Source organism: Talpa occidentalis, unplaced genomic scaffold (genome assembly GCF_014898055.3).
Source record: "Talpa occidentalis isolate TD23 unplaced genomic scaffold, MPIMG_talOcc4v2.1 talOcc4.9, whole genome shotgun sequence".
NCBI classification, from domain to species: domain Eukaryota; kingdom Metazoa; phylum Chordata; class Mammalia; order Eulipotyphla; family Talpidae; genus Talpa; species Talpa occidentalis.
The window spans coordinates 42634395-42657992 of NW_023605305.1; the positions used below are offsets into that span (position 1 = coordinate 42634395).

The window sequence follows — 23598 nt, forward strand, 5'->3', positions numbered from 1 at the left end:
AGGGAAACGAGTAAATAGTGGTTTGGATGATGGGGCTCTTGGTGGAAAAAGTTGTCACTGATTTGGAAATCAGTCATAACCAGTGTTTTTCACCTTGCATATGAATATGTTGCTGTGATCTGCACCACCTATGTAGCCAGAGAGATGCCAAAAGAGCTCCTTCCAAAAGCTCTTGTTCAAGTTGCATTATGGATGGTAGGGGGTGGGGCACATAAGATTGTATGAGCTAGTCAGGAGTGTTGGGCAAAGCAGTTAAAAAATGGGACCATCTATTTGACCCAAGAGCTAGACTCTGGTGATTGGAAAGTCAACCAGTGAAATAAAATAATGGGCCCTGCAAAAGAAGCATCAGCAGAGAAAACACCATGCGGGCCATCAGACTCTGTGGGTAACATGGCCCTTATTTCTTATGCTTGTGTGAGTAAGGGAACACCAGGGATAGAGTGGCTCCTTTAATATGTCCTTTCTTTTTTTAAGATTTATTTATTTATGTATACAAGAGCTGGGGTACAGGACAGAGGTGGGGGAGCAGTGAGAGGATTCACCAGAGGCAGAGTGGGGAACAAAACAGGTAGATTGAAGTACACTGCTGAGGGGAGCAGCGGGCAAGCTAGGGAGGTCTGCTGCATCATGTGGGTAGCTCCCTGGCCGGCCGGGGGGCTCAAACTTGTGCCACAGTGGCTGCGGACTGCTTCATAGGTTGTGTCTTAACCCCTTGCACCACCAGGAAGGCTCCTAATATGTCCTTGTTGAGAAACTGCATAGCACACCGTGGCAGGGAGTGGGGTGAATGGCGCCTCAGTGGGCTGGCCTCGCCTGTGGGCTGTTTGACTGACCACAGTTGCTGGAGGCTGAGGCTCAGGTTAAAATGTTGGATTAAGAGCTAAGATTAAAGAAGCATACCCTAGGTTCTTAAGGGAAAGTTGGTATCTTCTCTGTCCCTTGAACAGGTAAGTGTAATCAATCTTGGAAATGTAAACATTTCAGGAGATAACCAATACAGTCTGCCAATCACTGATGATAACAAGGGTGAAGACAGAGGGTTTTTAAAATATAGAATGCTAAAGAAGCTCCCTTGCCATTCTAGTTTTCATTAGGAATTGAAGATTCCAAATGGTGAAAGAAAATGAACAATAAGGTAAAGTAAAGTAGGTAAGGAGAAGAGAATTTTGGGGGAAGGTAAGGAAGGAAATAAAGGACATAGGTTTTGTCTGATAAAGGAGGTGGGGGAAGAAATTTGGGGAAAGTTGCAGAAGTTTTGTGGAAAAGGATTCTCAAAAGGAATTTATGTGGTCAACATGACGAAGGTTGGAATAGATTAACTAAATTTAAAAAAGGAGGACCTCCCCTGGTGGCGCAGGTGTTTGAGCACCACGCTATGAAGCTGTCCGCAGCCTCTGCAGTGCTGGTTCCATCCCAGCCGGCCGGCGAGGGTCCCACATGGCGCAGCAGACCTCTCCTGTCTCGCCCGCTGCTCCCCTCAGCAGTGTATTTCGTCAGTCTGCCTGTTCTGTTCTGTGTCTCTGGTGGATCCTCTCACACTCCTGTGCATCTGGCCTGTACCCGGTTCTTGTATAAAATAAATAAATAAATCTTTAAAAAATTAATTAATTAATTAAAAAGGAAAAAATGCATGTCACAGAAATAACTGAATTTCCTTGTCAATTGCTTTATAATGATCTTTCATCAGGTCTTTAACCATGGGCATTTAAAAAGTCTTTATATTTACAGCTGATAACTGAGATCAATTTGCCTTTCCTTGGGAGGCATAGCAGTGAACATTTCCAGTGCTTTCCCCAAGCTTTTGCACAGTCCCACAATAAGTCATGGGCTGGAACTGGAGACCTGTCCCTGTTCTCCTTCCCACATCAATAAAATAGGCCAAGAAAATGTTAGCACGTGGAGACTTGCCTCTGCTGCAGGACACTGCAGGCTTAGCTAGAACATCTACACAGGTGAAGATAGGTAGTGAATTTGAAAGAGTGAGGTAGAGGGGCAGTGCCCAATAAAAAGGTCACTGCCTGTGGTTTCTTCACCTGTGTGCACAATTGTAAGACCACAATGATGGGGCTTATTTATAAGCAGGGACTACAACGAGTTCCTAAGGCCACAAGTGACTGGCTGTCTCACCCCAGATAGTGTCCACAGTGTCCAGAAGTCCCAAACAAAAGGCCGCTTATCCAACATGGCACGATCCTCTCCATGAGAGCCTAGAGCTCGTGGCACCAGCAAGCAGCAGGCCAAGATCCAACTCACCAGAGCTGAAGCTGCTCACAGCGGGGCCGCTGAGAAGACACCATAGCAACAGTCTGAAAGTCAGGATGGGATACTGGACCAGACAGCAATGGTGCTCGATGACCAGGATTGGTTAACAGCTGTCAGAGGTGACCTGGACACAGACTGCTAGTCACACATCAGCAGTGCAGCGCAGCACTGGCCAGTAGTGCTGGTCACCAGAGGTAGCATTAGAAACACCAGCTCTTTTGTGAGTTTTTGGCCCATACCAATGACAAACAGTTGAGGCACCAGGCTAGGGGGACTTTTATACTCCTTCCAGGCCATGTCAGAGGAAGGCTGGGGCAGGTGTGGCCAGCCCAGCCTCTGCAAAGCTCTTTGGCTTCTCTGAGAAGCTTCCAGTTTCTCTTTGTTTGGAGGTTGGCTACTGGATGCTTCTTTTTTTCTTCTTCAGAGGCCAGGAAGAGCGCCTCCCTCAGGAACAGAGAGCACAAGTGGGAGAGTGAAAGCTTGAGTGCCGAGCTGGTGACTGCCCTGCCTTTATCCTCTCTAAGGGTGCCGCCCCAGCCCTCTCCCCCCACCTAAAATTCTGATTGGACCATTTTTAATCCTATAGCTAATTGGATCATTTACCAATGAGCTCATAGCTCACACCTGATGGGTCCATTCTACAATCCAGGCACCAAATCCACAGGCCTCTCTGCTGCCTCCAGCTGGAGGGAGTCACAGTGCTGGAGTTGGCACAATGGGGCACCCTGCAGCCTGACCCAGGAGCTGCATGTCCTAGGGCAGCATGTTAGGAGACCACTTCTGTCCGCCATCACTGCTGGCCTCTGCCTGTTGCCTGAGCCCCAGTGGAGCAACTGTGGCGTGCGATAAAATGCTGTAATGGGAGCAGGCAGCAGGGCAAAGCGGGTAAAGGAGAGTCCTGGAGCCCTAGGTGGCTTTTTCAGGTATTTAATTATCTTTCTACACCATGTGTAGTGAGGTAACCAGGTTGGGGGTTGCTCTCTGGGATCCAGGCCTCTCTGGGATTCTCTGCCACTCTCCACTGCACTCTGTTGTACTGACCTCTGCAGCCCCTATATGCTCAGTCTCCAGGCTCAGTTGTGCCCAGTTATGCACGCCCACACCATACCCCAGGTGTTCACCATCAGGCATGCGTGCCCTGAGCCCATGCTCCCAAGCACCTCCTGCATTCAAGGCCACAGGTGATAGCCACAGAGGCCAACAGTGCCAAAGTCTGAGCAATCTTCATTTACCCTACAAATGCCTACCACCTGCTGTTGCTTGCATTGCCTGCAGTTATTTTCTGGGGCTGGGCACTGGGACCCTGAAAAAGGAGGGTCTTCAGTTTCAAATTCACAGAAAATTCAAGACACTGCCACTGCCATAAATGTTCAGAGAGTTTGGTTGTGTCAGACACGTGGTCCAGAAGCCGTGATTGCTAAGAGACTAGTCTATCCAGCCGCTGAGACTGTGAAAGAGGCACAAGCCTTTGTAGGGATTTGGCACGTGGGAGATTTGTTGCCACATGATGCTTCCTGTCCTTATTCTTTTTTTTTTTTAAAGATTTATTTATTTTTATACAAGAACCGGGGTATAGGCCAGATGTGCGGAAGGGTGAGAGGATTCACCTGAAACAGAGTGGGGAACAGAGCAGGCAGAAGGACCGAAATACGCTGCTGAGAGGAGCAGCGGGCGAGACAGGAGAGGTCTGCCCTGCCATGTGGGTATCTCCATGGCCGGCAGGAATCGAACCGGCGCTGTAGAGGCTGTGGACAGCTTCGTAGCGCTCAACCACCTGCACCACCAGGGAGGCCCTTCCTCTCCTTATTCATCCTGTAAATAAAGGGCATGTGTTGAGCTGGGAATCAGAGCAGAAAAACTGCCTTCCAGAAAGCAAAATGCCTAGTGGAACAGATTAAAGCTCTGGGCATCTCCCAAGTGGGACTACGATTTGAGTTAGATATGCCTGTGAGTTAGGAGTCAGACACGTGGCATAGATGCTAGAAGGGACGTGTACTCCTAGGGTTTGCATGGCATGGATGGTGGGAAGCTGAGGGCTGAATGATCAAGAGCAGGCCTTTGTGGAGGCAGGATATGTGTAAGGATATTTGGATTCACCTGCGGAGACCTGAGGCAGTCCTCATTTTTTTCCACATCCTGGCTCAGGGGGCATGGACACCCCTGGCAATCAGGAAGCTGATGCCCTCTTTAAAATACTTGCCATAGAAAATGACCCTTCAGAAGATACAGCAGATCAGACACATAGAAGGGACCACAGAGAATGACGCATTGCCAAGTTGTCCTTGTCATACAGTAACTTAATGCAGTAAGAGCTTTACCTGTGTATTGTAAACAATAACAACACCCAAAGCCAAAGGAGGTTGGATCTATCCACTGGAATTCTCAAGTTAAGGAGTGGTAGGCAAATTGATCATACTGGCACCCTCACTCGAAGTGATGTTTTGTATGGACACTGCATCTGGCCTAACCTGCAAATAGAAGGGTTGATAGAAAGAAAAATGAAATAGCCAAGCAGCAGACTATATTACTAACAGATAAAACCACTTTGGCTGGGTCGACTAAAGTATGGTCTGTCTTTAACATTTAAATGATCAACCAGTGGGGCCTCTTGCCTAAATGCCAGATTGAGAGCCGTGGTGAGGTCCTTGAAGATACCTCAATGATATGAAACACACAGGAAGCACGCAATGCCCCAACTCTTCACAGTGGAACCAAGTGTGAAGTTGATGACAAAGCCAAGCCCCACCGCACCTGGGGTAGGAACCATCTACTGGAATTTGCAATGAGAGCTATCCCATCAGAATAGGTCAGTTTCTTGGCACCTCTAGGTGAAAGGGAACTACCCATTGTCCACTGGGATCCTATTGTCCTGGTGCAAGCTGGTTGTGTTGAAATGCACAATGTCTTTTTTTGTTGTTTTTAAAAATTTATGCATACAAGAACTGAGGTACAGGCGCCAGAGGAATATCCGCCAGAGACAGAGGGAACAGAACAGGCAGACTGACTGTAGCACACTGCTGAGGGGAGCAGCGGGCAGGCCAGGAGAGGTCTGCTGCACCATGTGGGTAGCTCCCTGGCCAGAGCTCAAACTCGTGCTACAGTGGCTGCAGACAGCTTCATAGGCTGTGTCCCAACCCCCTGTACCACCAGGGAGGCCCGAAATGCACTATGTCTAGAATGGAACGTGCACCATTGAATGAGGGAGAAAGTGGAGTTCCTGGTCTGGCATATCCACCTCCCAGCCCATCTCCCCACACCTGACAGTGTTCCCTCCCCTGGTCAATGTGTTTGGCATGCACAACGAGGTCAAGTTCCTAAAGCTGCCAACCTCCCCCTCTTCAAGGCCAGGGAGGCACATTCTGTTCACACATAAAAGCCCTTAGTGAATTCATCCAGCAAATCTTAAATGATAGCCAACAAAGCCTTTCCTTACTGAACACTGAAGTGTCTCTAATGAGAAAAGCTGTCTGCTGTCCTCCAAAATAGAAGGGCCTTGGCCTTTATTATTGCTTCACATTGAGGCATCTGTGTCATTATCCAAACAGAACACTATGTATCCACACCTGATGAATCAACGAATGTGTCATCTTTATTAAATCACATGAAGGCATCAGAGAATGCCCTGAATGATCCAACCTTCAACCTAGGGGAATTAGGATGTGGTTCAAATATGGGACTCTTGGTGGGAAAATTGTCACTGATTTTGGGGAATCATTATCTTAACATGTGTTTTTTCCCTTCATGTGCCCACATTGTTGCCGTGGCATCTGCCTCCAATGTAGCCAGGCAGTTACCAACTGAGCCACCTCCAAGCTAATGAAACCTCTTGCTGACTACCCAGGGCGCATCAGAAGGTGGGACAGGGGATGGCAGGTGAGACTGTAAGAGTTGGTCAGGACCGGCAGAGTGTTGGGAAGGCACTAAAGAATGTGATCACCCACTGACTCAAGAGTTGGACATGGGCCATGAGAAGCTTCTTGTCTCCTTGCCTTGGAAGGTGGGTTATAGCCCCTTAGAATGTGTGCTCCCAGATACCACTCCAAGGATACCGCCTGAGAAGACATGTTGCACTGTGTAGGTTCTCTTGCTCATTGAAACTGCCACTGTAGGGTAAATGGTTTTTCAGGCTTTTCTGCCCTGCCACGGTTAGGATTGCCCTGCCACGGTTAGGATTGCCCTGCCAGATGGGTACCTGCAGTGGTTACATTGTTGCAAGCTATCTTATTTACTTCTGTGGGCTGTGGGAGGAGTATTGAGAGAGTCACAGAGAGAACCAGAAACAGAGGAGGCAGGAGAGAGAAGGGTAGAAAGAAGGCTTGAGAAGAAGCCCAGAGTGAAGACTTGCTGGGGGCTTGGCCTCATGGCCCCCAGGCACCCCTGCCTGCCGTGTAAATGGTTGCTGAACTACATGTAAAGCTCAAGAAAAGCCTGAGAAAGCCACCGAGGGCTGCAGGACTCCTCCTTTACCTGTCTGCTCAGATCATAGAAAACCTGCTCTGTGACCATCTTGCCCCTACAGCCACCTACCAGTCTGGAGCAATTTGCCTTTTCCTTTTGTCTCGCTCTGCCATCTATTTATGGGACTGATTTCTGCTGACACTTGGGATGCTCTGGAGGTTGCAATCTAACGTATGGGTATGGAGGTATGGATTTGCCTTTCTGGCCCACGGGGACTCAGATAACAGCACCCTCTAAGGGATTATACAATTCTGCATAATATCACTCAGACCAAAGGACCAAAGCTCTACCAAAGATAAAAGAGATGCAGCAATCTGTAAATGATCATATGACCCACTTGGTCTTATCACATCTTATTATCAGAAGCTGGTGGCTGATAAAGTGCTGGAATGATTTTTTTTCAAGATTTATTTATTTATGCATACAAGAACTGGGGTGCAAACCAGAGGTGCGGGGGTTAAGAGGATTCACCAGAGAGATTGGGGAACAGAACAGGTAGATCTACTGAAATACACTGCTGGGGGGAGCAGCGGGCAAGCCAGGAGAGGTCTGCTGCACCATGTGGGTTGCTTCTGGCCTGTGGGGGATCGAAATTGTGCTGCAGTGTCTGGCGAAAATGTGATAGTGCTGACTTTGAGCCCTGCGCCACCAGGGAGGCCCTGGAATGATCTTTTAAAGGTGTTAGCTTGGACATGATAGCATATGTGCATGGGATACCATTCTCCAGGATGCAGTGTATTACTCTTACATGGTGCTATGTCTCTTAAAGATGGAGCACTTGGGCCTGTTAACCAAAGGATTGAAATGGGAATGACCCCATCCTTCCCAGTGACTCACTTGGAAAACTGGAGCTTATCCATCCCCTCAACACTAGACTCTGATTGGGTAGTAGTCCTAGTTCTAGAAAAGGGAGACAACTTCCAACAGGGGACACAGAGTGATTTAAATTTGAGGCTGTAAAGTTGTACAATTAGCAAACTTGACAATATATAAGAAAAAACAGCTGTTGCCAGCCTCCTGCACAGCCAAGAAGGAATCATAATCAGACCAAAATCTGAGAACATTTATGCAGGGGAAACGACATTGTAGAACATAATAATGCTATGAGTTTTAATTGAATGGTGGAGTAGATCCGTGTCACAAATAACTCAAGTTGGGTTCTTAGAAAATTAAAGAAATTGAATGCTTAAATTTCTAGTTGGATTTATTTATTTTCCATGGGAGGCAGCTGAAGCAAGATTTTACAGATAAGTCAGGAGTGGATCTGGGGCCAGAACCCAGGTCTCCTGACCCCTGTTGTAGTGCCAGGAATGGCCAGAGCAGGTTTTCTACAATTCCAGCAGACCAGACGGGTAAAGGAGCGTCCTGGAGCCCTCGGTGGCTTTCTCAGGCTTTTATTGAGCTTTAGCATGTAGTACAGCAACCAGGTACACGGCAGGCAAGGGTGACAGGGGGCCAGCTCCCAGCAAGTTTCCCTCTCCGCTTCTCTGGCATTCTTTCTCCCCTTCTCTCTTCCTGCTTCTGCTTCTCTTGGTGGGTATCTCAATACTGCTCACATGACCCACAGAAGTAAACAACATAACTTACAGCAATGTAACAACTGCAGGTGCCCCATCAGGCAGGGCAATCTTAATGGTGGGAGGGCAGAAAAGCCTGAAAACCATTTACCTTACACCTGTCCAGAGTTCCTTTCCCCCTCCACTCTGGATCCGTAGTTCTCGGTTTCCTTTTTAACTAAGTGTGGGTTAAGCCACCAGTAAGTTACTCTGCATTCTGTGTGTGCATCCTGCAAAAGGCTGATGAATACAGACATTCTGGTGGCTGGGAGAAGTTCCCTTAGCATTAAAAATTTATTAGGAAATCTTCCCAAATAGACAATTGAACAGACTGATGTCAAACTAATTGACTCAAAATAATGATGCAGATCTATTGATATTTAAATTTTTTATTGCTGAGAAGTTCCCTGTTTATTTTTGACCCACACTTTTTTATTAAAGATTTATTTATTTATGCATACAAGAACTGGGTGTGAGGGGTGAGAGGATTCACCAGAGACAGAGTGGGGAGCAGAACAGGATCTACTGAAATACACTGCTGAGGGGAGCAGCAGGAGAGACAGGAGAGGTCTGCTGTGCCATGTGGGTCACCTCCATAGCCAGGGATGAACTTGTGCTGCAGTGGCTACTGATAGCTACTGTGTTAACCACTTGTGCCAGCAGGGATGCCCAGACCCACGCATGTCTTTATTAAAATCACAAAGGTAGAAGAGGTGTCCCTTTCATTCTTCTCACAAGACCATTCTGAAAGTCATTGAATGTTCATCTTGGACTAGGGACAGGATGGATAGAGAATGCACCAAATGCCTCAAACTAACTTCTCTAGCTTTTTGGGGACCAATAAAAACTAACAAGCATTTTGCTCAGCACATTTCCCTTAACTCAGCATACCAATTTTTCATGGAGCTTAAATAATGTAAGTTTTTCCTCTTTTATGTGCCCTCAAGAAGATAAAGCATCTCCAAATCACTCAGTCTTCAAGGACCTAAGAAAGCAATGCTTTTATCTTTTAGCAATTATTAGGATGTACCAAATGAGCAGTAATTTTGGCTCAGTATGTTTGCTAATTCTATGACTTGGTTGGACCCGAAATGGAGTGATATCATAGTAATTAAACCATATTTTAATGCAGTTTTCATGTACTACCAACCACTGTGCAATGTACTCTCATTCAATCCCCAGCAACCCTATGAGACTGGCATTTTGGAAGGATTGCTAGCTTCTCCACAGCTCTACCATCCTGTCCTTGTTTAGCTGAATAACTGGCTGCCTGAAATAAAGACTACAGTTTCCAACCTCTGTTGCCACTGGTATGACCAAACAATTAAGTTCTGTTAAAGGGATCTAAGTGGAAGTGCTATTTGCAAATTCTCAAAGCAGATTCCCCTCTTTACTTCTTTTTCCCTTGATTGGAATACAGTTGTGATTACTGAACATAAGCAGCCATCTTAGACACAGGAAGATATGAGATAGTGATCGTGGTTCACCCGTGCACCACCACCATAGTCCCTTGTGTAAGAACACATTCCTTCCTCTGTTTTCACCCCCTCCTACCCCTCCCTTGCAGAGTGTCTCTGATTAATAGTTGCCTGTTAATTTTGTTTTTTAATTTATTACAATTATTTTTTTCCTGGCCCCTTATTTGGTTCCTCTACCTATAAGTGAGACCATTCTTATTTTTCTTTTTCCTTCTGGCTTATTTCACTGAGCATGATCCCTTCCAGTTCCATCCATGTTGCTGCAAATGGCATGAGTTTATCTTTTTTGATTGCTGAGTAATATCCCATTGTGTATATGCACCACAGCTTCTTGATACAATCATCTATTTTTGGGCATTTGGGTTGCTTCCATGTCTTACCTATTGTAAATAGTGCTGCTGTAAATATAGGGGTGCAGACCTCCTTTTGAATTAGTGTTTTTGTGTCCTTTGGGTAGATTCCCGGGAGTGGAATTGCTGGGTCATATGAAACTTCACACAGCTTTCCATAGTAGTTGGACCAGTTTGCACTACCACCAGCAGTGTAGGAGAGTTTCTTTTTCTCCACATCCTCACCAACATTTGTTGTTTCCTGTTCTTTTAATATGTGCCATTCTTGCTGGTGTAAGGTGGTATCTCATTGTGGTTTTGATTTGCATTTCCCTGATTACAAGCCAAGACTAATTCTTAAAGGCAGGAGCTCCTGGTTGCTTAAAGAGTTTTACAAGTTTTTCCCCCAAATATGCTTATAATATCATGAGTTTAGTGGTATTATTTTTCAAATTGCATATTTCTTAGAATGTAAAAATAAGATAATTCATTGAAAGAAAATGAAGTACTACTTACTGAGTGATTCTGCTACCTTCAATCCGGAAAGATGTTTAACTTGAAATTTTTGCCTTGGGAACATCCACAGGTGACAGAGCTGGAAGCTTTGGTGGCTGATCTTTCCTTGGTTGCTTTACCTGATGTTTCCAGAAGCTTAAGGCCTCTAAGCTGTGTGACCTAAACTGCCCCTTCGGAGGTGCCCACATGACACCATGAGCTATCTTGTGACACATTTTCTTATCTTGTTGCTTGTAAGTCTGTGTTGGGAGCCTGCTGCCCTAAAGGGAGGTGGAATTTTGGGAGAATACCTGTTTACTCTGCATACAGAATTCCAGGACATTAGCAGTTCTGCAAACAGAACTTCTTCCCAGAATCCACTCCTGTTCTCTGAGGACGTGCTGGCTTGTGCGCATGTTTCCTACTAACTAGAAAAGCTTGTTTTCAGCAGTAACTTATTAATCTGTATAAGCAAAAATACAATTGTGTGCTATTTTCTTGTTCCTTTGTTCGTATCTTTAATAGAAGCTTGGGCTGGGAGAGTGAAAGGCAGAGCTGCTCTTGATGGCACTCTCCCCAGCCTCCCCCCACTGCAAATTCATTTAGACTCTGAGTCTTCATTAATGGCAGAGAACTTCATCGGCTGTCCTGTCTGCAGCAGGTCTGGTTGCCTGGCCAGGGCCTGCTCCACAGGTAATATGTTCAGTACTACTTACACCTTTACTCACTAATCTCTTCCCCACCTGCACTTTGATAAAGGTGATAATCCTGCCCTGTGGAAGAGGAGTCACATTTTCTATTTGCAATTGTCTGGTTTCATGATTACTCTCTAAAGACAACTGTAGGCAGGATCCCCCTGCCTAACTGAGGTAAAGCAACATCATCTTCACTGCCCACTTGTGAGCAGCAAACACTTCTCTTACTTTTCTCACAGGGTTCGCCATTATTCTGTCTCCTGGCTAGATCAGACATAGGTCCTCGAGGTTTACAAAAGCATAAAATAGCCACAGTTAGAAAATGATTGTTTGACTCTCTTTCCCCTTGTGAGGTACTACCACCACGGGCTGAAAATGGTGCTCAGACTATAGTTACGTGTGGAGCTGCAGTGTGGAGCTAATGAACAGCTATCGGATGTTCCCATTGCTTTCACTCCTTCCTATGACTTTTGTTCTTGGTTTAGAAACAGAAATAACAAGTTTTCTCCTAAAAGGCATGTCTATCCTGCAGCAGTCAGCTCTTTGAACATTTAACTTCATCCTCCAAAGCATTGCAGAAAACACTTAATGGCTCTGTGCCCGGACCTGACCCCAGCAGATCCCGTTGGCAGTGACCATCAAGTGCAGATGGATCACCACCAGCAAGTACTTTTTGCATTTGACTTCCAAATATGGGAGTGGTTGGGCAACTGTGAGTCATTAGATCTTTTCAAATTAAATTCCTTCCAAGATGTATTTCACTAATGCAATGGAAGGACAATGTGTGTCCCTGACAGTGGGACAAAATTTATGCTCATATAAGATTTTCATCGAGGAGGATGGAATAACAAGACAGGCACCAAGTGGCCTCTTTTTCTTCCTATTCATCATGTCCAATTTGTATCAAAAATGATGCTCAAATTTGCTGCACATTTCAATGCAACATGCCAGCGTCTTTTCAACGAAATTGACATGCAACCTCCAGCTCCTGAATCAGACTTACCCTAAAGAGGCTCTCTTTGTGTTCTTTGCTTTAGATCAAGATCCTAACAGTTAATACAAAAATGTGAGGTTGTCCATTGCATGATATTAGGGAATGAAAGAGACTGTAATAAATTGGAGCAAATATTAGTTATAAAAGAATGCAAATATTATAGTTATAAAATAACACACATACTGCTCTGGCCACAGGAAATCATGTCAGCTTAGATCCCACTGAAAAACAACCAGTTTGTGACCTTGCCTTTAAATCAAATCATTAAATCTCCTTTGCAGAGTCTGAATAAGAGATTCAAAGGTGGGGTGGGAGGGGAGATGGAGGGGTGATTCCTTTTTTAGATCCCTTGTGATTCTGTTATCCGGCTTGCCTTTTTGGTTCAGAATAATCAAATTCCACAGTAAACAACTCTCACATAAATGTGTTGGCGTCAGGGCGTGCTCATCCCCACTTACATTCATGAAGTGGTTTCCTACCTGGCAGTGTAATCGCTAAGAGGTGCAGACCCAGGCACATTGATAGAAATCCAGTGTGATCTGCAAAGGAATCAGACGTCTCTGGTTTCACAGCTGTCTGGAGACAAAGCCTGCCTACCTGCTGAATTTCAAGTACTTCCAGCCTCCCTCTATGTCCTATTTTGATCACACTGCTTTCCCCCTGGGCTGGAGGAGGGAGGCAAGAGAATGCCTTCGGCACTTGCCAAAGCACACATGCCCCGCCTGTCTTAAGCTTTTATTCTGGTTTAGGAAAGGCAGACTATCTTTAATTTGCTAATTTTGCCTGAAGGCTGTCAACAGAGGCCGAGGAATGATTTGATTCTTTTGGGTTTGTTTTTTAATTAGCATATTTTCCTTTCCTCCCCCCCCCCCCCCCCCCCCGCCACTCTCTGGCAAGCATTTATAGAGCAATCCAGGCTTGAAACTTAGTTAAGCAGTGTTAGTGACTAAAGCTTCCAATAGTTGTGGGAGGTGACTGTGATAAAAACATCCAGAGACTAAAAGGAGTGTGAGCCCCAGTTCAAATCTAGAGAAAAATACAACTTAAGACAGATACACTTCGGTGTTTTTTACTCTAAGTGTTCAATGGCCCGCTGACAATTGTCCCCCAATCCCTTCTCCCTTAGTTACAGAATAATGGGGCTTTTGAATTTTAGTTGGCCCTGTGGTCTCAAAGAAAAAGAAGAAATATTTCAGGCTTTCCTAGCTTCTCAGTTAGGTGTAGAATTGTGAATTCTGGATGGCAAGCTATACGAGGCAGCAACACGTGTAATTTCCTCAAAGTGTCCTTACAGGATAAATTCTTCTTTCCTTCTCCAACATCTACTAAGTTTTATATGTAGAAAGATGAGTTTTTATCTGGAGGGAAGGGCCATAGCTTTCTCCAGAATTTAAAAAACAAAACCAAGGAAATGGTGTACAAGGAAATAAAAACGTCTGTGGCTAAAATGACACCTAACATTGGTTGCTGGGTGGGGGTAAGAGAAGGTATAAGGCCTACTTGGACAATTCAGCTATAGATTTATCTACATAGATTTATCACATATAGATTTATATATTATTTTTAAATTTAAAGGTTTTATTTTTTAAGGCTTCACCTTCTCTCTGTGGTTTCAAGGAAAGCCCTTAATCCTTAATTCCAACAGAAGAAGCAACCAAACAGATCAAATATCAAATATGTTTGAATAAACATAAATAAACTGAAGCAATGCTTTATTGTGAACACAAAGCACCAATTCAACAAGGCATTGACACACAGAGATTGAACAAATGTCTCTTTGAACAGAGATGTAATGAGCCCACTTTTTCAAGTTCTTAAAAACAAGTACTCAAACCAGAATCAAACAAAGCAATTGGAGCAATTAAAAAAATATTACACCATCATGAAGGAATATATATATAAAAATATTCTGTACTAGTAACAAGGTTTTTGATTTATAATTCTTGGCAAATTTCTTCAGAAGCAAATTATTTTAAATACAAACTATAAGGTAAAGAAATGCTTTCTTCAGAAACAAAAAACCAATTATAAAGCAAATCTATGCAGAAAATACCATTACCCTTGTGTGAAAGCTAGCAGAACGTGGATGGATATCCCCAGTACACAACAGTTTCTCTTTTGAGAGCTACCTTTCTGCTCCTGAAGGGGCACGATGGACGTTCATTTCAAACATTGCAGCATATCCCAGTGAAACCTTAATAAGGTCAAGTGGAGGACCCTCTATAAAAAAGGGTGTCGGCAATTCCATCCAAATATAAGCACTAAGGAGCAGAGGATTCAAGGGAGACAGCAATCCCTTTCTTTCTTCCCCTCCCCATGTTTTCCTGTTTTACATTTTCCTATGTCCTATAACCAAAAGATGTTTCGTTTCATCTGATTCTTTTTTAAGGATTTTGGGCAATCTATGAAGACATGAAGCAAATCCTCATGACTTCAAAGCCTTTCTGGGGATGGGTGTCTAATCATGTCAAAGAACATTCCATTTGACAGATCCCACAAGAAAACCATCCCGTCCACCTGCTGTCCTTGCTCCTCCTGGCTGAAGGTAGGTCAGCCGACGGATTGCCTAGTCTATCCAATAGGATAACGTTTCATTTGGTTGAAATTCTTTACATATACACATGTATGTATTCTGTTTACAAAGTTTCATCACATGAAACTAAATTATGTCATTATGTATATTTTGAGGTCTAAGACCCCAATTTGTACTATGAAGAGTTGTTCTTTAAATGCTTAGTCTGTAGAGGTTTTATGTGATACTCGTAGATTTTCAAAGCAGGCCCCAACTTTAACTGAAGTCCTGTCAATACATCATTTCTTGTCATCAATAGCAGGGATTTTCCATCAATTTCCTATAATGGAAGCAGAGAGTAAAGCCAACATGTAAGTCCAAAAGTTCAAGGATAATGAAGAAAAAAAGGAAGTTCAAAGGAAAACACCCTACTACTGTCCACAAACTAAAAACATTCTTTTTTTTATTGTACCAAAGTGAATAAAAATGGGATTCTATCATGTTCATGCGCCCTCTTCTACTTTTATTTGTGAATTAAATACAATTTCTAGCTGGATCTTGTTTGCAAGATCACATCACAAATGTCACAGCTTTAAAAACTGATATCAAGTTTGGTGTGAGCCAAGTTTGGATGTTGCTTTGTCAAAGGAGTAATGAATGAGGCCTTCCATTTACAAAATATATAAAAGTTTATACAGAATTTGTGTGTCCTTAATTCCTAAACAACTCTCTAAGTTAGAACAAGCAGGCGTTATCTTCTTAATTTTACAAACCAACCGAGAAACTAATCTGTCGAAGAACAAGAATTTAGGACACGATGGCATAGGATAGGAACTCTCCTCTACCTATTGGCAAAGCACGTTCTTTTAACGCCCTTCTGTTTCTCTTGAAGCTTAAAACTTGCAAGTTGACCACAGATCTGAGGCATACAGCAGGGGAGGAGGAGGAAGGGTCAAAACAGGGGAGAGGGCATCCCTGGTGGCGCAAGGGGTTAAGCTCCGCACTATGAAGCAATCCGCAGCCTCTGCGGCACAAGTTTGATCCCCGGCCGACCAGGGAGCAACCCACATGGCTAGGCAGACCTCTCCTGTCTCGTTCGCTGCTCCCCTCAGCAGTGTATTTAGGTCAGTCTGCCTGTTCTGTTCCCAACTCTGTCTCCGGTGAATCCTCTCACCCCCTGCATCTCCAGCCTGTACCTCAGCTCTTGTACGCATAAATAAATAAATCTTTAAAACAAAACAAAACAGGGGAGAGAAGAGCACAAGAGACTACGGGTGATGGATTGTGGGTGCTTTGGTGATAAGAGAACTATAGGGACAGAACAAATACTGTCCAAATATTAACTATGATGTAAAGGGAAAAAAAGTATACATGTGTTGTTGTCCAGACCAATGGGGACCAGAGTCTTGGGTTTTCTGCAGTCTTGTCAGTCACAATGGACAGTGGAAAAAGATCCCATCCTCTGTGAACTTATTTTCTATCTCCCTGAAAATCAACCTCTCATACTGAGGGCCCTACCAGTCTCCCTTTTAATGGATCCCCAAGATTTCAAATAAGGCGGTGACGGGTGGAACACTTCCCACCACACATTTCCTCCCCTGGTCTGCTCAGAGTCCATTCCCCAAACCTTGAGGCACCCAACTAGATATCCTTCATTTCAGGTACCCTGGAGACTACAAAGCTCAGACTACAAAGCTTTGGGGTGAAATAAAAATGAAAGGGATGAGGACCCCAATTATAGAACAGCGGTTTGGGACTTTGAAAATGGAAGCACTGAGAAGAATGCTGAATGCCACCTGTGCATTGTGGTGAGAAGCTGTCTATAGTGGGGTAAGAGATGGACCAACTATGCATAATTGTGAAGCCTAAACATAGCTTTTCATGATTCTATGCATGTCTGTGCCCACCTCCCCCATTGACAGACAAGGGGTGCAAGTATACAGTGTGTAGCTGCAACTTCATAAAACACTGACTCCCTCTTACTCCATCCCCATGTATTTTGTGAGGCTGTGAAAAATACGTGCCTTGTTATGTCCAAGTGTGTAGGAGGAAGCACTGGGCTAGGTGACTGAACACCCCCTTTGTGACCTTAGGTAAGCCCCTTCCTTTTATCTCTTCAGTCGGTAATGTAAGGATTTGGGGTTCTGACAGGATTCCCTGAGATACTCTTGCAAATGCTCCCAGGCTACAAGTTACACACTCGCTTGTCTTTATTCCTCAACAGGACCATGGTTCTCATTTCACTGGTCAGCCACCTAACACAAACCAGAGCCAAAGGACAAGGAAGTACTTCCAACTAGTCTGCTGTGGTTTTGAGTTTTAGAAACTTTTATTTTGGTGACTACTAGAAAACAAACTGTCTCACATTAACTTGCCGAGAAGACTATTAAAAACTATCACACATAAAAAAGCAGTCAGTTGATAGGGCAAGACTAGAAAATTACTTAAGGAGCTAGGAATTGACTTCCCAATCAGAAAGTATTTTTTTTTTTTTCCTATTTAGGCAGCCCGTCATCCCCAAAGACAGTGTAAGACTCGCAGGTATGAGATTTGTCAAAGGAACAACTGTTGACATCTGAAGACTACAGTAGGGGTTCTGAAGGCAATGATTGTCGGGCCACAGGAATCTGAATCCAAGATTACTTCAAAGCTTATGCTTTATCTTACATACTGAATGATTCATTGGAATGCTTAAAAAAAAAAAAAACAGTGATCCCCTCTTTCCTCTGCTGTGGTTTGTTTGCATTTAACTTAATACACATTTTAAACAAGGCACCAGGGAGACAATACTGCTTTTATTTCTATACGAAAAGAAAACATCCTTGAATAACTGAAAGCAAAATTTTGAACCTCTGCTATGCAAAAAGTCCTTCTACAACTCAGCATTTCTGTCAAAGGCCCTGTATATATCCATGAAAAAGGCTTAAATTTGGATTTTACTTAGGACAAAACGGAAAATCATATTTCATACACAGTTTGATTTTCCCTTTGTTCAGGAGCCACGCTGCAGTTCACATCAGACTAGGGTTGGTAAAAGAAAGTTCCATCTGGAAACTCTCACTTAAAAAATTTCGAAATGAATATAATTCATACAGACAACAAAACTTTCCTCTTAAGCCATGACTACAGCAGCTCAGATGAATGTGTGCGGAATGGGACATAATGGAAAGTCAGATTGGGGGTTCAAGCAATCCACAAACTGAACCTTGTTTCTGTAACCATGAAATTCTTGGGGGAGCCAAAATGTCACAGTTGGTGGTTTCTCACCCTCGAGCTTACAACTGTGGCCTGACATGACTCAGGCCCAGGGTTCAGCAATAACGGGGTTTATTTATAAAGGGGAGAGAGATAGAGAAGTTGGGAGAAAGAGAGAGAGAAGTTGGGAGAATGAGGTAAGAATTAAGGGCAAGGCCAGAAGCAACAGCAACGGTTTGAAGGTTAAAGGTAGAAGGTCTTGAAGGTCACAGAGGTCTCGAAGGTCTCTGTGAAGGTGTCTGTGTGGTGGCACCACAGCAATCAGCAACAGCAATCTGAAGGCCGGGGGGGGGGGGGGGGGGCAGCACTGAACATCGAACCAGTCAACACCAAAAGGCACCGGGGGTGGTGCTAGATGAGTCAGGGGCCGGGACCAGTGTTACAGCTATAGTAGGCATAGAGCCAACAGTAACCAGCTCTTTTAGACACACCTAGGACAGGGCCAGTGGCCAGTCAGCAGGTCATATCAGAGACAGAACTGGAGGTCAGGTTGCAAAGGCATGGTGCCAGGGACGGGGTTCAGTGTTACAGTTCAATGAAGGTCTTCTGATGAATCTGACTCCCTCTCCCACTGCCTCTTCCAGTCTCCAAGTTTCCAATTCTTTTTTTCTCCAGATCTCCTTTCTCCTCAAGCTCCCTCTAAGCTGGTTGGAACCTGGCTTAAATACCTCCAGGGTGCCTGCCTTTCAAACCTGATTGGTCCTTTTAGCTGATTGGCACCCTTGAGAGCTCCAATCATATCGGTCCTTTTATAATCCTGTATTTGCATAAAGAACCATAAGAAATGGGGTGTTTGGGGGTGTGGGGCGCCAATAGACATGCATTGAGGTTAGAGCAGGCTCCTGGGCTGGAGCTAGCCAGGAGCTGGCCTCAGTGTGGCCGGAGGCAAGCTACACCTAATAACCCTTCACCTGGTCTGGGTCTAATAATTTAGGGGGCCCTGCTTCTAGGTCCCTGTTTCAGTTTCCACAACTTACTGTGTGACCCTGGGTAAGTGACTTAACTTCTCCAAGCCTGAGTTTTCTTACTTGTAAAATGGAAATAAAATTTTGGAGATTAGAAATGATTCACAGGAGGCCTCTAATGCAGCATCTGACATACAGCAGGTTCTCAGTGACTCCCAAGTGGGAATTTGTAGGCTTTGAAAGAAACGAGATGTATTCTCATTCCAACTCCAACTTCTGCTTCCTTTCCTGCCTGAAAGCCACTCTTTGCTAGAAGGATGCAGGCATATTTTTGTGAAATTAAAAAAGTTCAAAGTTCAAAGACCTAAGTCATTTATCTCATAAAACCTGGGATAGTTCCTTGATTAAGAAAGCTAATCAGGGCCTCCCCGTTGGCGCAGCGGTTGAGCGCTGGGTTGCGAAGCTGCCCACAGCCTCTGCAGCGCCGGTTCGATCCCTAGTCGCCAACTAGGGTCCCACATGGTGTGCAGACCTCTCCTGTCACCCGCTGCTCCCCTCAGCAGTGTACTTCATCAATCTGCCTTCTGCTCTCCTCTCTGGCTCTGGTGAATCCTCTCACCCTCCCGTGCTTCTGACTGTACCCAGTGCTTGCTTGTATAAATAAATAAATAAATCTTTTTTAAAACAAAGGTAGCCCTAAACTTAAAAAAAAAAAAAAAAAAGCTAATCAATCACTTGTTACATGACTTTTACAAAATACTTTGCGGCAAGTGAAATTCAAAATTTGCCCACCAGTATGGTGTATGAGAATGAACATGAGACTGGAAACTGGAAGAGAGGTGTTAATAAGACTCTCCACGATGAACAACTCCTTTAGATTCCAGTCTATTTATTTAGTATAAATGAAGGGCTGAAAGTATGACCAGTTTCAGTTAAAGAAACAAAAAACCCATGATTTTGTTTTGACTTTAATCATCATGTACACACAAAATCTTGAGATCCTGTATTCATTTCTGTGTTAAGGAATAGTTATGTGTTAAGGAATAATCATTTGAAACTTTTCACATTGTGAATATTGTGTCAGAATAACCAAATTTTTGTTAAGCAATAATATTAAAAATGTTTGCATACTTACTATGTTCCAGCAAGTACCCATGCATCGCAGTATGGTTTAAGGATGACAGATGTAAATTTCAAAAAAAAAGGCAAGACCTTAGATCTAAAAATAAATGTGTAGGATCCACAGATTTTAGAGCTCAGTAGATAAGCATGTGTTGTAGCATAAGACACCATCTTATTGCTCATTAGGTAGGGCCTGGGGCAAATTATTTAATCTCTCCAGGCCTCATTTCCTTATCTACATGAGGGGGAAAAAGTGGTGACTGTAATTCACAGATGAGATGAAAGGATTATTGAGATAACACATGTGAAGTAGATTCCAGAAAACTATCAGATTCAAAAGTCTCATAGGAAAGTCTCTCTGTGAAGGAACAGAGTAGCAACTCCCTCCCAGTGAGGGAGTTTTCTTTTTCTACTTCAGTCTTCCCACTCACATTTTCTAGAACTTTCTTTGTAACAACTCTCTTGCCATTCACTATCTGACTGCAAGTGGTGACCACCCTAAAGCCTGCCATTCTACTGCTTACAAAGGCTACAAATGTACCAGAAGAAGGAGGACCTGGGCTAGAGCTCAGGGACACAAAAGTGGAAAATCCTGTGTCCAATATGGGGGTCACATCACGGAAGGACTAGAATTCCCTGGATCTGCCCGCACAGTCAGTGGAAAAATTACCTCCTGAGAAGAGAAGACATTTTGAAAGTCATAGTGTGGCCTCCCAAACCACAGAGCCTCCTCCTTCAGATAGTTTTCGTTTTCTCTATTTATCCTGTTGATAAGGATCCCCCTAGACTTGTCTGTTTCTTGGCATTAGACAAGACCATTTGCACCTCTGCTAGTTGTTTGAATTTCTCCTCAGGTACCCCCTCATTTTCCAGGTTCTTGTCTGGGTATACCTAAAGAGCTAACTGATGATAAGCCTTTTCAATATCCGGGGAGAAAGCACTCTTAGTACTCTGTAGTCATTCAACATGTTTTTTCAAAGGGCCTTTCTTCACTGAGTCACAGAGTTTATTTTCTGAAGAATTTCCAAATATTTATGAAAAGGGAGACAGTGAGCTACACAACTCTACACCAAGACCTTTTGAATCTTATCACACGGTTCTTGGAACAGTCCCTTCTTTATTTTTTTTAAGATTTATTTTTATTTTTATACAAAAGCTGGAGTACAGGCCAGAGGCGTGGGAGGGTGAGATGATTTGCCAGAGACAGAGTGGGGAGCAGAACAGGCAGACTGACTGAAATACACTGCTGAGGGGAGCAGCGGGTCCAACAGGAGAGGTCTGCCACACCACGTGGGATTCTCGCCAGCCGGCGGGGATCGAACCCTCACTGCAGAGGCTGCAGACAGCTTCACAGCGCTACGCTCAACCTGCTGCACCACCGGGGAGGTCCCAGGAACAGTCCCTTCTTGAGGAGAAATTCCTCTATAACAGTCCCTATCCCTCCTTGCCCTCCAAGCTTAGTGTGGGTGGAGTGACTGTGATCTCAACATCATCGGTCAGTGACTCTCAGCTGGTGCTGTGCCTGCCTTGTGTTCCTATTGGTAGACAATTTGGGGTGGATAACCTACATACTGAGGAAACTTCGCCTTGCTTGAAAAAAATCAATAGATAAGCATGTGTTGTAGCATAAGACACCAAGTAACTTGTTAACAAAGAGAAACTATGGATAAAGCTAAAAGAAGTCTTTACCTTATTTGTTAAATAATCAGAAGCAAAATGGATCTCGCACTAATCAGTTGCAAGATTCATTTTGACTCACTGTGAGGGCTAATGCCTTCTGTGACTCAATGTATCCTCCAATGTTATTCAGTATTTGCTCCTTGAACAAAGTGGGTGATAAAGGTGCTCTATTAAACATCTAAAAAATCTTTTTACACATTTCTGATGAAGGCAAAAGAAAGAAATCCACTTCATGAAATGAGGAAACTGGATCACAGACATGTCTGCCTAGATTTAAAAAAAGAATAGACTTAGGGAACAAAATTGGAAGTGAAGGCTTCCCACGTATGGTTAGATAAGACGTCTTCAGTTCATCTTTTCATGTTGAACGCCTTTTTGCAATCTATCTCTGGACTTGAGAATAAAACCAAATAGCAGCATCAAAATAGCAAATTTGTTGTAAAAATGGATTTAAATATCAAATGTACTAGGGGCTGCTGGTTGCTCCTTTGCAAGGATACACAACTACGCACTTGCCAGACTCCCTTGCAGGCTAGTATAGTCACACGACTACACTTTGACCGCATGTGAAGGGATGAGGTGCAGCTGTCAGGCTTGGCACCTCCAGCTATCCACACATTCTCCTCCTTGCCCTTTACCATGACACCAACTGGATGCCAAAGCCCAGATGATTTTGAAAGCTTCTGGCTCTTGAAGCAGAACATCCCCACCATCTCATCCTATTCATATGGACAAGAAGTAAACTTCTACTATAATTTAGCCATTGCTCTAATACACCAACCACTTCTACAACGTCTTTACTTTTAAAAATGACTCCTATAATGTCATTAGCCAGCAAGAGTCCTAACCCATTACACTAGAACTCCAATATCCCATTCTATCTCTCTCTCCTCACTCCCATTATATTCACTTTTTCATTTCAGCTCCACTTTCTCTAGCTTATGAGTGCCCTTCAGACTCTTCTGTACTAAGTCTGAACCTCTTAATTGACCTTTGAACTAATTTTTAACATGCAAGCTCTCTTAGGTTATCAGCTTTCCATGTGCCCATGCCATGAACCCAAGAGCAATCTAGAATTTAGGTTCTTTCTCTTACACTTGGTGCAGTTGGGGAGAAAAAAAAAAAATCAAGAGACCATAAATAAAAAACACTATATATGCACAGTGTACCAATCTCAGCTGGGCCGACAGTATACTACAACAGTTCTTTTATCTATCTCTGATCAGTTCCCTCTCCCATTCTCCTTGGTGGCCATTCTTAACTTCTCTTCTCTAGTTCTTCATTACACCTCTACCCACCCCTTCTACTCCAAGCAGAGGGGCTTGCCACTTGTTCAGCAAAAGAAACAGAAGCTGTCAGGAATTTTCTTAATGCTCCTGAGGACGAGGGCAATCTCAGCTATGTCTGCACATCTCACCTATGTTCCCAGCTCAGAGAAAGATATCCCTGTCTTGCTGAGAACTAATCCATATATATTCATTTTTCAAAATATTTTATTCACTAAATTGAACCATCATTATATTATGACTGGTATTACATTTTTTAAAAGATTTATTTTACTTACTTATACATACAAGAGCTGAGGTGTAGGCCAGAGGTGGAGGTGTGGGGGGAATGAGAGGATTTGCCAGAGACAGAGTGGGGAGCAGAACAGACAGATCTACTGAAATACACTGCTAAAGGGAGCAGCAGTCGAGACAGGAGAGGTCTGCTGTGCCATGTGGGTTAGGTCCCTGGCCGGGGATCAAACTCGTGTTGCAGTGACTGTGGATAGTTTGACAGTGCTGAGACTCAACCCCTCACGCCACCAGGGAGGCCCTGACATTACACTTTTTAGTGTTACATGGCAATACA

The 23598-nt window shown here is 43.9% G+C and overlaps 1 protein-coding gene across 2 annotated transcripts in view; it reads right to left on the reverse strand.

Annotated features, from left to right (window-relative positions):
- Positions 1 to 13967: 13967 nt before the first annotated feature.
- The window catches only part of SAMD13 (sterile alpha motif domain containing 13), a 45503-nt gene continuing 35872 nt past the window's right edge, over positions 13968 to 23598 (reverse strand). For both annotated transcript variants that reach the window (XM_037499977.1, XM_037499978.2), the window contains exon 4: positions 13968 to 15122. In XM_037499977.1, coding sequence (XP_037355874.1) covers positions 14979 to 15122 — 144 coding nt within the window. In that variant the 3' untranslated portion in view covers positions 13968 to 14978. The remainder of the gene's footprint in view (positions 15123 to 23598) is intronic.